The 15,872-nt window shown below is 43.7% G+C and overlaps 1 protein-coding gene across 1 annotated transcript in view; it reads left to right on the top strand.

The window, feature by feature from the left end:
• Positions 1–2,756: 2,756 nt before the first annotated feature.
• The window catches only part of LOC140429965 (EF-hand calcium-binding domain-containing protein 6), a 168,524-nt gene continuing 155,408 nt past the window's right edge, over positions 2,757–15,872 (top strand). The window contains exon 1 of the mRNA XM_072517552.1: positions 2,757–3,491. Within this exon, the coding sequence (XP_072373653.1) occupies positions 3,161–3,491 (331 nt within the window). The 5' untranslated portion in view covers positions 2,757–3,160. The remainder of the gene's footprint in view (positions 3,492–15,872) is intronic.

Below are 15,872 nucleotides of genomic sequence, written 5' to 3'. Positions count from 1 at the left end.
ATATCTGGAGCCACGGCTCAACAAGTTGTAATCGGTGTGTTTTTATTAATAAACAAGTTAACATATTTGTATGAGGTTCATCTGTTAACAGTTTTAGCAAAGGCTGGTAGGAAGGAAGTGAACATCAAATGGAGTGAAAAGAAACAAAGTAATAAAGCAGTTTGTTGAAGGCGAGAGACCAAGGAAATAAACGAAGAGCACTAAAAATCCAAGGGATCAGTGAGTTGTCAGTGTGAGACCCCCAATCAAAAGATTTTCATCTGCCCAAACAATTGAAAATACATCGAAGAAACCAATGCAACAGCTTTATTGTTTCCCAGCTTTGCCTGGCTGTGTTCACACTTTCCAACGTACAGAAAACCAGGCAAGAAACAGCCTGGAAGTGAAAGAAAAATACAGAAAAAGAAACATTTGGTGTACAGCAGGAGACTGGTCACGGTCCACAATTCAAATTGTGAAAGTTCTTTCTTTGTGACTTAAAGTTGCACTCGAATTGAACAGGTTGCTGCAAGCTCTGCTTCCAAATACAAAGAGAGGTACTGCTTTGGCGTAAAGTGATACCATGATTAGGTACAATTAGTACCCAAGTATCAGGCGTGTTTACTGATGAATTCAAGGTAAATCTGGAGTCATGGAACCAACATCCAAACAACAAACACAACGACAGCTACTGTGCTTTCAGGACATTTAACCTCCATTTCATTTGTTACAAATCATATCTGAATGTAAGTGATTGCATCAGCAATCATACTTCTAATCCTTCGAATGTTATCTCCTATTCTGGAAGAGGCTTTTTCCCACTCAATAACTCACATCGGAAGGATCGACTTCATTTCTTGTTTTTTTAAAGACATTCCTTTGAGCACCTCTGTGGGTCATCCCTTGATTTCTGATTCTTAGATTCTGATTTCTTGATTCCTGCTCCAGAAAGAATGCAGGTGGAGCACCACATTCACATAGATGCACAGAGAATCATCACAGAGGACCTGAACCAGGGAAGGTGGTGGTATTGTCACTGGACTAGTAATCCAGAGACTCAGGATGAAGCTCTGCGGACCCGGGTTCAAATCCCACCACGGAAGATGGTGAAATTTGAATTAAATTAAAATCTGCAATTAAGCGACTAATGGTGACCATGAAACCATTGTTGATTGTGGTAAGAACCCATTTGGTTTGCTAATGTCCTATAGGGAAGGAAATCTGCCATCCTAGTCTGGCCTACATGTGACTCCAGATCCACAGCAATGTGGTTGACTCTTAAAATGTCACTCAGTTCGAGGGTAATTAGGGATGAGCAACAAGTGCTGGCCTTGCCTGCGACGCTCACATCCCAAGAACCAATAAAGAAACAAAAATATGCCAAACCTCTTCGATTTAATTTTGTATCTATGACCCCATAACTACTGGAAGTAAAGTACATCTATCTAAACTGTTTCACCCTTCCATAAATAAAATAAACCATTATGATAAAGTTCCCTATTCTGTGATGTTCTAACGCAAGTGTCGCAATTTTACACGTCTTTCTCTTTCCTCGTGCCATACAACATCTTAATGAACCTTCACACAGTACAACGCTTGTCTGAGTTGCACCAGAAACATCAGTCTCATCCTTTCTGATGCAGAGGTCTCTGCACCAATCTCATCTGTAGGGCTTGAGGTCTGTAGGGAGCGAATGGTGGAATAATATCTCCATGATCAATCTCATACAATCAAATTTTGCCTCCCACTAATTGTGGCCACTCAGATCCAGGTCCCATCACAAGTCAAATACCTGCCTCATGACACCATCCCCTGTTCTGTTGGCAGCACATATAGTCTCTCTAGTCAGTTCTTCCAGTGAATGCTCGGTGTCGGGATACAGGACCAATCTTCCTCTGCCCCTTCAGAGGCAACAGTCCAGCTCAACGGTCTTGAGACACCAATCACTGTAACTAAAAAATTCCACAGAGGGAGATGGTGCGAGGGTGGAATTATCACTGGACGGGTAATCCAGAGGCCTGGGCTAATGCTCTGGGACATGGGTAGCTGGTGTAATTTAAAGTCAATCAATAAATCATGGCATCTGTCCGTGTGGAGTTTGCACATTCTCCCCGTGTTTGCGTGGGTCTCATCCCCACAACCCAAAAAGGTGCAGGGTAGGTGGATTGGCCACGCTAAATTGCCCCTTAATTGGGAAAAAATGAATTGGGTACTCTAAATTTATTTTTTAAAAATAGATAAATCATGGAATCATACAGCACAGAAGGGGCCCTTTGATGCATCAAGACTGCACTGGCAAAAAAGCCCTTTGGAATATAAAGTTAGATCTCGGTCATGGTGACCATTGATTGTTGTAAAAACTCATGTGGCTCACGAAGGAGGAAAATCTGCCACCATTACCCGGTCTGGCCGACATGTGACTCCAGACCCAATGGTTGACTCTTAATTCCTCTGAAATGATCCAGTAAGCCACTCGGTTCCAGGGCAATTAGGGATGGGCAACAAATGCTGGCCTTGCCAATGACATCCACACCTCATGAACGAATGAAGAGAAAAAAGCGAAGCATCACCGGTGTCCATGCTCTGCAAAGTATCACTTTGGCGCAGCACTGGGTTGAAGAACAGCCTGGATTGCTCCACGTTCGCTTCTAACTTCTCAGTTTCTGTCTGTGAAGCAGCCAACTTAATTTGAATCTTGCATGTTTTCATCTGCATGTTTTGGAGACGAGGTCTCGGCATTATTAATCTGCTTGGGTTTCTAATCAGTTGGTAGTACCCACACCATCAGTTGTGCCCATTGCATTTGGGCTTATTCGACCAGCTGGTTGCTGACAGATTTTCAAAGTTGAAACCTCTTGCCCGCCTACACTCCAGGAACAATGCACAGACTTCTGGTGCTACTATAAAAATGCTATTGTTTGTAGTTCATTGTCACAGTTTCCCTGTGTGTGGCACTGCCTGGGCCCTACTCCCTCCTGTTTTTTGAATGCAGAAGCAATTTAATGAAAGGGATTTGGACTTACACTGTTGCCTATAGCAACGCCTGCTTGTTGATTAAGAGGCACAGATCCTCACTCACTAACTCTGGGGGAAAGTTGATGCAGTCCGGTTTACTTTTCCCTGAGGGTTAAGTTAAATATTTCAGATCATTGGTTTGATTTATTTTTCTCCCTCGCCGAGAATGGCTACTTTAGGTGGAGTGCCCCGACCCCTCAGCCACGCTTCTCCCCGGCTGCAATACATCCAGCACCCGCTCTCCCGCCTCGGGGACCCAGAGACCTTCAGCGTCCGGGGCTTCTCCCGGGCCAGCGACAGGCCACTGGGCGAGGCGCCCCTGCTGCCGGATAGGCCGGCACCCACTGACCAGAACCGAGGTCGGGAGGCGCTGGACTCGCCTCACAGCGGCCGCCGCAAGGAACTGGAGACCAACCGGGGGTCGCTGCACCTCATCCCCGAAGGCGTGGAGGTGACATTCGGGACTGACCCTGACAGACCCCGGCTGCCCATCTTTGGTAAGTCCACCCTGGGGACATGAATGGTGCCTCAGGGTGAGGAAAGTATCAGAGATACCTGCACACAGGGAGATATACTGACAGAGATAGCTATACACACAGGGAGATATACTGACAGAGATAGCTATACACACAGGGAGATATACTGACAGAGATAGCTATACAGTCACAGGGAGCTATACTGACAGAGATAGCTATACACACACAGGGAGATATACTGACAGAGATAGCTATACAGGCACAGGGAGATATACTGACAGGGATAGCTATACACACACACAGATAGACTGACAGAGATAGCTATACACACATGGAGATATGCTGACAGAGATAGCTATACAGGCATAGGGAGATATACTGACAGAGAGAGCTATACACACACAGGGAGATATACTGACAGAGATAGCTATACACATAGGGAGATATACTGACATAGATAGGTATAGAGGCACAGGAAGATATGCTGACAGAGATAGCTATACACACAGGGAGATATACTGACAGAGATACTTGCACACAGGGAGCTATACTGACAGAGATAGCTATACACACAGGGAGATATACTGGCAGAGATAGCTATACACACAGGGAGATATACTGACAGAGATACTTGCACACAGGGAGCTATACTGACAGAGATAGCTATACACACAGGGAGATATACTGACAGAGATAGCTAGCTACACACACACAGGGAGATATACTGACAGAAATAGCTATACAGGCACAGGGAGATATACTGACAGAGATAGCTATACACACAGGGAGATATACTGACAGAGATAGCTATACACACAGGGAGATATACTGACAGCGATACTTGCACACAGGGAGATATACTGACAGAGATAGCTAGCTACACACACACAGGGAGATATACTGACAGAGATAGCTATACAGGCACAGGGAGATATACTGACAGAGATAGCTATACAGGCACAGGGAGATATACTGACAGAGATAGCTATACACACACAGGGAGATATACTGGCAGAGATAGCTATACTCAGAGATATACTGACAGAGATAGCTATACACACAGGGAGATATACTGACAGAGATAGCTGTACACACACAGGGAGATATACTGACAGAGATAGCTATACACCCACATGGAGATATGCTGACAGAGATAGCTATACACACACACGGAAATATACTGACAGAGATAGGTTTACATACACACAGAGATATACTGACAGAGATAGCTACACACACACAGGGAGATATACTGACAGAAATAGCTATACAGGCACAGGGAGATATACTGACAGAGATCGCTATACACACAGGGAAATATACTGACAGAGATAGCTATACACACAGGGAGATATACTGACAAAGATACTTGCACACAGGGAGACATACTGACAGAGATAGCTAGCTACACACACACAGGGAGATATACTGACAGAAATAGCTATACACACAGGGAGATATACTGACAGAGATAGCTATACACACACAGGGAGATATACTGACAGAGATAGCTATACACACACAGGGAGATATACTGACAGAGATAGCTATACGCACAGGGAGATATACTGACAGAGATAGCTATACACACAGGGAGATATACTGACAGAGATACTTGCACACAGGGAGCTATACTGACAGAGATAGCTATACACACAGGGAGATATACTGACAGAGATAGCTATACACACAGGGAGATATACTGACAGAGATAGCTATACACACAGGGAAATATACTGACAGAGATAGCTATACACACAGGGAGATATACTGACAGAGATACTTGCACACAGGGAGATATACTGACAGAGATAGCTAGCTACACACACACAGGGAGATATACTGACAGAAATAGCTATACAGGCACAGGGAGATATACTGACAGAGATAGCAATACACACAGCACGGTAGCATTGTGGATAGCACAAATGCTTCACAGCTCCAGGGTCCCAGGTTCGATTCCGGCTTGGGTCACTGTCTGTGCGGAGTCTGCACATCCTCCCCGTGTGTGCGTGGGTTTCCTCCGGGTGCTCCGGTTTCCTCCCACAGTCCAAAGATGTGCGGGTTAGGTGGATTGGCCGTGCTAAATTGCCCATAGTGTCCAAAATTGCCCTTAGTGTAGGGTGGGGTTACTGGGTTATGGGGTAGGGTGGCGGTGTGGACCTTGGGTAGGGTGCTCTTTCCAAGAGCCGGTGCAGACTCGATGGGCTGAATGGCCTCCTTCTGCACTGTAAATTCTATACCGGCACAGGGAGATATACTGACAGAGATAGCTATACACACAGGGAGATATACTGACACAGATAGCTATACACACAGGGAGATATACTGACAGAGATAGCTACACACACAGGGAGATATACTGCAGAGATAGCTATACAGGCATAGGGAGATATACTGACAGAGATAGCTATACAGGCACAGGGAGATATACTGACAGAGATAGCAATACACACACAGGGAGATATACTGACAGAGATAGCTATACACATAGGGAGATATACTGACAGAGATAGGTATACAGGCACAGGCAGATATGCTGACAGAGATAGCTATACACACACACAGATATACTGACAGAGATAGCTATACACACTCAGGGACATATACTGACAGAGGTAGCTATACTCAGAGATATACTGACACAGATAGCTATACAGGCACAGGGAGATATACTGACAGAGAGAGCTATACACACTCAGGGAGATATACTGACAGAGATAGCTATACACACATAGGGAGATATACTGACAGAGATAGGTATAGAGACACAGGAAGATATGCTGACAGAGATAGCTATACACACACACGGAAATATACTGACAGAGATAGGTTTACACACACACAGAGATATACTGACAGAGATAGCAATACACACACAGGGAGATATACTGACAGAGATAGCTATACACACAGGGAGCTATACTGACAGAGATAGCTATACAGGCACAGGGAGATATACTGACAGAGAGAGCTATACACACACAGGGAGATATACTGACAGAGATAGCTATACAGAGAGAGAGAGAGAGATACTGACAGAGATAGCTATACACACAGGGAGATATACTGACAGAGATAGCTATACACAGAGAGAGATACTGACAGAGATCGCTATACACACACAGGGAGATAAACTGACAGTGATAGCTATACACACAGGGAGATATACTGACAGAGATAGCTTTACACAGAGAGAGAGAGAGAGATACTGACAGAGATAGCTATACACACAGGGAGATATACTGACAGAGATACTTGCACACAGGGAGATATACTGACAGAGATAGCTAGCTACACACACACAGGGAGATATACTGACAGAAATAGCTATACAGGCACAGGGAGATATACTGACAGAGATCGCTATACACACAGGAAAATATACTGACAGAGATAGCAAGACACACAGGGAGATATACTGACAAAGATACTTGCACACAGGGAGACATACTGACAGAGATAGCTAGCTACACACACACAGGGAGATATACTGACAGAAATAGCTATACACACAGGGAGATATACTGACAGAGATAGCTATACACACACAGGGAGATATACTGACAGAGATAGCTATACACACACAGGGAGCTATACTGACAGAGATAGCTATACACACAGGGAGATATACTGACAGAGATAGCTATACACACAGGGAGATATACTGACAGAGATAGCTATACACTCAGGGAGATATACTGACAGAGATACTTGCACACAGGGAGATATACTGACAGAGATAGCTAGCTACACACACACAGGGAGATATACTGACAGAAATAGCTATACCGGCACAGGGAGATATACTGACAGAGATAGCTATACACACAGGGAGATATACTGACACAGATAGCTATACACACAGGGAGATATACTGACAGAGATAGCTACACACACAGGGAGATATACTGCAGAGATAGCTATACAGGCATAGGGAGATATACTGACAGAGATAGGTATACAGGCACAGGCAGATATGCTGACAGAGATAGCTATACACACACACAGATATACTGACAGAGATAGCTATACACACACAGGGACATATACTGACAGAGGTAGCTATACTCAGAGATATACTGACACAGATAGCTATACAGGCACAGGGAGATATACTGACAGAGAGAACTATACACACACAGGGAGATATACTGACAGAGATAGCTATACACACATAGGGAGATATACTGACAGAGATAGGTATAGAGACACAGGAAGATATGCTGACAGAGATAGCTATACACACACACGGAAATATACTGACAGAGATAGGTTTACACACACACAGAGATATACTGACAGAGATAGCAATACACACACAGGGAGATATACTGACAGAGATAGCTATACACACAGGGAGCTATACTGACAGAGATAGCTATATAGGCACAGGGAGATATACTGACAGAGAGAGCTATACACACACAGAGAGAGATACTGACAGAGATCGCTATACACACACAGGGAGATAAACTGACAGTGATAGCTATACACACAGGGAGATATACTGACAGAGATAGCTATACACACACAGGGAGATATACTGACAGAGATAGCTATACACACACAGGGAGATATACTGACAGAGATAGCTATACACACAGGGAGATATACTGACAGAGATACTTGCACACAGGGAGCTATACTGACAGAGATAGCTATACACACAGGGAGATATACTGACAGAGATAGCTATACACACAGGGAGATATACTGACAGAGATAGCTATACACACAGGGAGATATACTGACAGAGATACTTGCACACAGGGAGATATACTGACAGAGATAGCTAGCTACACACACACAGGGAGATATACTGACAGAAATAGCTATACAGGCACAGGGAGATATACTGACAGAGATAGCTATACACACAGGGAGATATACTGACAGAGATAGCTATACACACAGGGAGATATACTGACAGAGATACTTGCACACAGGGAGATATACTGACAGAGATAGCTAGCTACACACACACAGGGAGATATACTGACAGAAATAGCTATACCGGCACAGGGAGATATACTGACAGAGATAGCTATACACACAGGGAGATATACTGACACAGATAGCTATACACACAGGGAGATATACTGACAGAGATAGCTACACACACAGGGAGATATACTGCAGAGATAGCTATACAGGCATAGGGAGATATACTGACCGAGATAGCTATACAGGCACAGGGAGATATACTGACAGAGATAGCAATACACACACAGGGAGATATACTGACAGAGATAGCTATACACATAGGGAGATATACTGACAGAGATAGGTATACAGGCACAGGCAGATATGCTGACAGAGATAGCTATACACACACACAGATATACTGACAGAGATAGCTATACACACACAGGGACATATACTGACAGAGGTAGCTATACTCAGAGATATACTGACACAGATAGCTATACAGGCACAGGGAGATATACTGACAGAGAGAGCTATACACACACAGGGAGATATACTGACAGAGATAGCTATACACACATAGGGAGATATACTGACAGAGATAGGTATAGAGACACAGGAAGATATGCTGACAGAGATAGCTATACACACACACGGAAATATACTGACAGAGATAGGTTTACACACACACAGAGATATACTGACAGAGATAGCAATACACACACAGGGAGATATACTGACAGAGATAGCTATACACACAGGGAGCTATACTGACAGAGATAGCTATATAGGCACAGGGAGATATACTGACAGAGAGAGCTATACACACACAGAGAGAGATACTGACAGAGATCGCTATACACACACAGGGAGATAAACTGACAGTGATAGCTATACACACAGGGAGCTATACTGACAGAGATAGCTATACACACAGGGAGATATACTGACAGAGATAGCTATACACAGAGAGAGAGAGAGATACTGACAGAGATCGCTATACACACACAGGGAGATAAACTGACAGTGATAGCTATACACACAGGGGGATATACTGACAGAGATAGCTATACAGAGAGAGAGAGAGAGAGATACTGACAGAGATAGCTATACACACAGGGGGATATACTGACAGAGATAGCTATACACACAGGGAGATATACTGACAGAGATAGCTATCCACACAGGGAGATATACTGACAGAGATAGCTATACACACAGGGAGATTATACTGACAGAGATAGCTATACACACACAGGGAGATATACTGACAGAGATAGCTATACACACACAGGGAGATTTACTGACAGAGATAGCTATACACACAGGGAGATATACTGACAGAGATAGCTATACACAGAGAGAGAGAGATACTGACAGAGATAGCTATACACACAGAGATATACTGACAGAGATAGCTATACACACAGGGAGATATACTGACAGAGATAGCTATACACACAGGGAGATATACTGACAGAGATAGCTATACACAGAGAGAGAGAGATACTGACAGAGATAGCTATACACACAGAGATATACTGACAGAGATAGCTATACACACAGGGAGATATACTGACAGAGATAGCTATACACATAGGGAGATATACTGACAGAGTTAGCTATACAGGCACAGGGAGATATACTGACAGGGATAGCTATACACACAGAGATATACTGACAGAGATAGCTATACACACAGAGATATACTGACAGAGATAGCTATACACACAGGGAGATATACTGACAGAGATAGCTATACAGAGAGAGAGAGAGAGATACTGACAGAGATCGCTATACACACACAGGGAGATAAACTGACAGTGATAGCTATACACACAGGGAGATATACTGACAGAGATAGCTATACACAGAGAGAGATACTGACAGAGATAGCTATACACACAGGGAGATATACTGACAGAGATAGCTATACACACAGGGAGATATACTGACAGAGATAGCTATACACACAGGGAGATATACTGACAGAGATAGCTATACACACACAGGGAGATATACTGACAGAGATAGCTATACACACACAGGGAGATTTACTGACAGAGATAGCTATACACACAGGGAGATATACTGACAGAGATAGCTATACAGAGAGAGAGAGAGATACTGACAGAGATAGCTATACACACAGAGATATACTGACAGAGATAGCTATACACACAGGGAGATATACTGACAGAGATAGCTATACACATAGGGAGATATACTGACAGAGTTAGCTATACAGGCACAGGGAGATATACTGACAGGGATAGCTATACACACACACAGATAGACTGACAGAGATAGCTATACACACATGGAGATATGCTGACAGAGATAGCTACACAGGCACAGGGAGATATACTGACCGAGATATCTATACACACAGGGAGGTATACTGACAGAGATAGCTATACACACACAGATATACTGACAGAGATAGCTATACACACACAGGGAGATATACTGACAGAGATAGCTATACACACAGGGAGATATACTGACAGAGATAGTTATACACACAGGGAGATATACTGACAGAGATAGCTATACACACAGATATACTGACAGAGATAGCTATACACACACAGGGAGATATACTGACAGAGATAGCTATACACATAGGGAGATATACTGACAGAGATATCTATACAGGCACAGGGAGATATACTGACAGGGAGAGCTATACACACACACAGATAGACTGACAGAGGTAGCTATACACACACATGGAGATATGCTGACAGAGATAGCTATACAGGCACAGGGAGAGATACTGACCGAGATATCTATACATACACACAGGGAGATAAACAAACAGAGATAGCTATACACACAGGGAGATATACTGACAGAGATAGCTATACAGGCACAGGGAGATATAATGACAGAGATAGCTATACACACACACGGAGATATACTGACAGAGATAGCAACACACACAGGGAGATATACTGACAGAGATAGCTATACACACACAGATATACTGACAGAGATAGCTATACACACACAGAGATATACTGACAGAGATAGCTATACATACACAGGGACGTACTGACAGAGATAGCTATACTCACAGGGATTTACTGACAGAGGTAGCGATACAGACAGAGGGAGATATACTGACAGATAGAGTTATACAAACACAGGGAAATATACTAACAGAGATAGCTATGCATGCAAAGGGAGATATACTGACAGATAGCTATACAGACACAGTGAGATATACTGACAGAGATAGCTATATACACACAGGGAGATATACTGACAGAGATAGCTATACACACACAGCGAGATATATTGACAGAGATAGCTATGCACACACACCGAGATATACTGACAGAGAGAGCTATACACACACAGGGAGATATACTGACAGAGAGAGCTATACACACACAGGGAGATATACTGACAGAGATAACTGTACACACACACGGAGATATATTGACAAAGATAGTTATGCAGACACAGGGAGATACCGACACACAGAGATATTCAGGCATGGGAAAAATACAGACAAAGATCGATATCCAGGCATCATGAAAGTACATGCACGGGGACATATGTAGACAGAGATAGCTGTACTGACATGTTTGTTCAGCTGGTCTCATGAAGAGTTTCTGAGTCTTGTATAGTTGAACATTAAGTATTTATTGATAACATATAAAAATGCACAGGGTAATGCTCAAGCTTTGAGCTAACGTCATGCTTGCTTCTGCATAAGTCTCTTCTCAGTCCACAAATAACCCTAGTTTCCGGTCATGTATCTCTTTACGTCACACTGTGGTTGTACTGTTTCCCAGTCATACATTAACCCTTTAATCCCAGCTGTCCTTATACTACACTCAAGACTCTACCCAATGGAACTGAGATGATTCACCTCCAACAACCACCTTCCTTTGTGATAGTTATGACTCCAACAAGCGGAGAGTTTTCCCTCGATTGACCTCAGTTGTGCTAGGCTCCTTGATGCCATACTCAATCAAATACTGCCTTGTTGCCAAGGGCAGTCACTCTCCCCTCCCCTCTGGAGTCCAGCTGTTTTTCAGGTCAGAAACTGCAATACCCTGGCAGAACCCAAACTCAGCATTGGTGATCAGGTTATTGCTCAGCAAATGCTGCTCGATAGCACTTTTGATGACCCCTTCCAATACCTTACTGAAGATCCAGAGTAGACTGATGAGGCAGTAATTGGTTGGGTTGGTTTTGTCCTGCTTTTTGGGTACAGGACATACCTGGGCAATTTTCCAAATTTCCGGGTAGATGCCAATGCTGCAGCTCTACTGGAATTGTTGGCTGGAGGCACAGCAAGTTCTGGAGCACAAGTCTTCAGTACTGTAGCCGGAATATTGTCAGTGCCTTTGGAGTATCCATTGCCTTCAACTGTGTCTTGATATCATGTGGAGTGAATTGAATTGTCTGAAGACTCGCATATATGATGTTGGGGACCTCCTGAAGGAGCCGAGATGGGTCATCCACTCAGCAGTTCTGGCTGAAGATTGTTGCAAATGCTTCAGTCTTATCTTTTGCACTGATGTTATGATGTTATGGTCTTATCTGCTGGGCTCCCCATCATTGAGGATGGGAGTATTCTTGGAGCATCTTCCTTCAGTGAGTTATTTACTTGTCCACCATAATTCATGATTGGATCCTGCAGGACTGCAGGGTTTAGATCTTGTGATGATGGATTTTTAAAAATATTTTAAAATTATATTGGTATTATATTGGTATTCTGTATAGATAACGAAAGCTGTGAGTGTATGCATATTTAGGATTAATTAGACTGGGGGACGATTATTAGAGACAGCTTGTCTGTGAGAATTGAGAGATAAAGGGTAAAGGTGTTAGGTTCATGCATTTTGAATGAGGGGTTATGGTGTGTTTGAGTTATATGTAAATAGGTTCGATCTAAAATTTGCTTTAGAAGATTAGTAGGGTAAAAACAGAAAATGCTGGATACACTCAGCAGGTCTGGCAGAATCTGTGGAGATAGAAGCAGGGTTAATGTTTCAAGTCCATATGAAACTTCTACAGAACTGAAGGAGGACAGAAAAATAATGAATTGTTTAATTGGAGACCAGGGCTGGAGGAACTGGGGCAGAATAGAAGAGAGAGGATTAATTAGCAACATTGTGATGTGAGATCCTTTCGGGAAGAGTGACCATAATATGGTAGAATTCTTCATTAAAATGGAGAGTGACATATTTAAGTCTGAGACTCAGGGTCCTGTAGTTAAAGAAAGCTAACTTTGATGGTATGAGACGGGCATTGGCTAGGATAAGCTGGCAAAGGATACATAAGGGGTTGATGGTAGATGAGCGATGGCAGACATTTAAAGAACACATGGATGAACTTCAAAACTTGTACATCCCTGTCTGGCGCAAGAGTAAGACGAGGAAGATCGCTCAACCATGGCTAACAAGGGAAATCAGGGATAGTGTTAAAGCCAAAGAGGAGACACAGAAATTGGCCTGAAAAAGCAGCAAGCCTGAGGACTGGGAGAAATTTAAATTTCAGCAGAGGAGGGTAAAGAGTTTAATTCAGAAGGAGAAAATAGAATGCAAGCATAAGCTTGCAGAAAACATAAAAACTGATTGCTAAAGCATCTATAGATCTGTGAAGAGAAAAATACTGGTGAAGACAAATGTGGGTCCCTTAGAATGTGGGGTGGAATAAGAATGAATCAGTTAGAATCAGGTGAATTTATAATGGGCAACAAGAGATAGCAGATCAGTTGAACAAATACTTTGGATCTGTCTTCACTAAGGAGGACACAAATAACCTTCCAGAAACACTAGGGGACAGAGGGCCCAGCATGAAGGAGGAACTGAAGGAAATCCTTATTAGTCAAGAAATTGTATTCGGGAAATCGATGGGATTAAAACCCGATAAGTCCCCAGGGCCTGATGCTCTGCATCCCAGAGTACTTAAGGAAGTAGCCCTAGAAATATTGCACGCATTGGTGATCATTTCCCAGCATTCTGGAGACTCTGGAAGAGTTCCATTAGATTGGAGGGTAGCTCATGTAACCCCACTTTTTAAAAAAGGAGAGTGACCAGTTAGCCTGATATCGGTGGTGGGGAAAATGTTGGAGTTAATTATTAAGGATGAAATAACAAAGCATTTGGAAAGCGAGAACAGGATTGTTCCAAGTCAACATGGATTCACTAAAGGGAAATCATGCTTGACAAATCTGGAATGTTTTGAGGATGTGACCAGTAGAGTGGACAAGGATGAACCAGTGGATGTTGTGTATCTGGAGTTTCGAAACACTTTTGACAAGGTCCCACACAAGAGATTAGTTAGCAAAATTAAGGCTCATGGTATTAAGGGTACTGTATTGACGTGGATAGAGAACTGATTCACAGGCAGGAAGCAGAGCGTGGGAATAAATGGGTCCTTTTCAGAGTGGCAGGCAGTGACTGTGGGGTATCGCAGGGTTCAGTGCTGGGACCCCAGCTGTTCACAATATACATTCATTGTTTGGACAAAGGAATTGCATGCAATATCTCCAAATTTGCAGATGGCACTAAGGGTGGCAGTGTATGCTGTGAGGAGGATGCAAAGAGGCTGCAAGGTAACTTGGACAGGTTGGCTGAGTGGGCAAATACTTGGCAAATGCAATATAATGATGGTAAATGTGAGGTATTTGCAGATTATTATCTGAGTGGTGGCATTTTAGGAAAAGGGGAAGTGCAACGAGACCTGGGTGTGGAACAGTCGCTGAAGGATGAAGTCGCCTTCCCGACTTCATCCCCCTTATGCTATCCATCACCTCCCTCAGCTCCAACAACTCTTCCAGCACCTGCCTTCTCTCTTCCTCCAGCCTTGGGAACTTCAGCCCATCCAAAAACCACCCCATATTCCCTTCCCCTCTACCCGGCTCGGCACTGTACAGCTTCTCATAGTAGTTCCCCTCGTTTATCCTCCACAGCTCCGACACTACCTCCCCCTTTCCTGTCCGCACCCTCAGAATTGCCCTGGACGAGGCCTGCCTCTGTCGCTGCCCCACTGCCTTTCCCGTCGTCAGCCTGTCAAACTGCCTCTGTAACCTCTTTCTCTCCGCCAACCCCTCCTTGGTGGGAGATCCTGAATATTTCCTGTCCACCTCGACTATCTTGTCCAACAACCGTCCGTACTCCTCCCTCCTCGTCCTGTCCCTGTGCGCCTTGAACGAGATAACCTCCCCCCGGACTACCGCCTTCAACGCCTCCCAGAACGTGGCCGACGCCGCCTCCCCATTCTGATTCAACTCCACATAATCTCTGATCACCGACCGTACCTTTTCACAGAATCCCTTGTCCGCCAAAAGCCCAGAAACCAGACTCCATCCCGACCACTGCTCCTGCCTCGAGCTAAGCCTCACCTCCAACCAATGCGCTGCATGATCGGAAATCACAATTCCTGCGGACTCTTTTTCTAAATAATTTTTTTCCAATTAAAGGGCAATTTAGCATGTCCAATCCACCT

Source organism: Scyliorhinus torazame, chromosome 9 (assembly GCF_047496885.1).
Source record: "Scyliorhinus torazame isolate Kashiwa2021f chromosome 9, sScyTor2.1, whole genome shotgun sequence".
NCBI lineage: Eukaryota > Metazoa > Chordata > Chondrichthyes > Carcharhiniformes > Scyliorhinidae > Scyliorhinus > Scyliorhinus torazame.
This window is presented reverse-complemented; position numbering and strand designations above follow the sequence as displayed.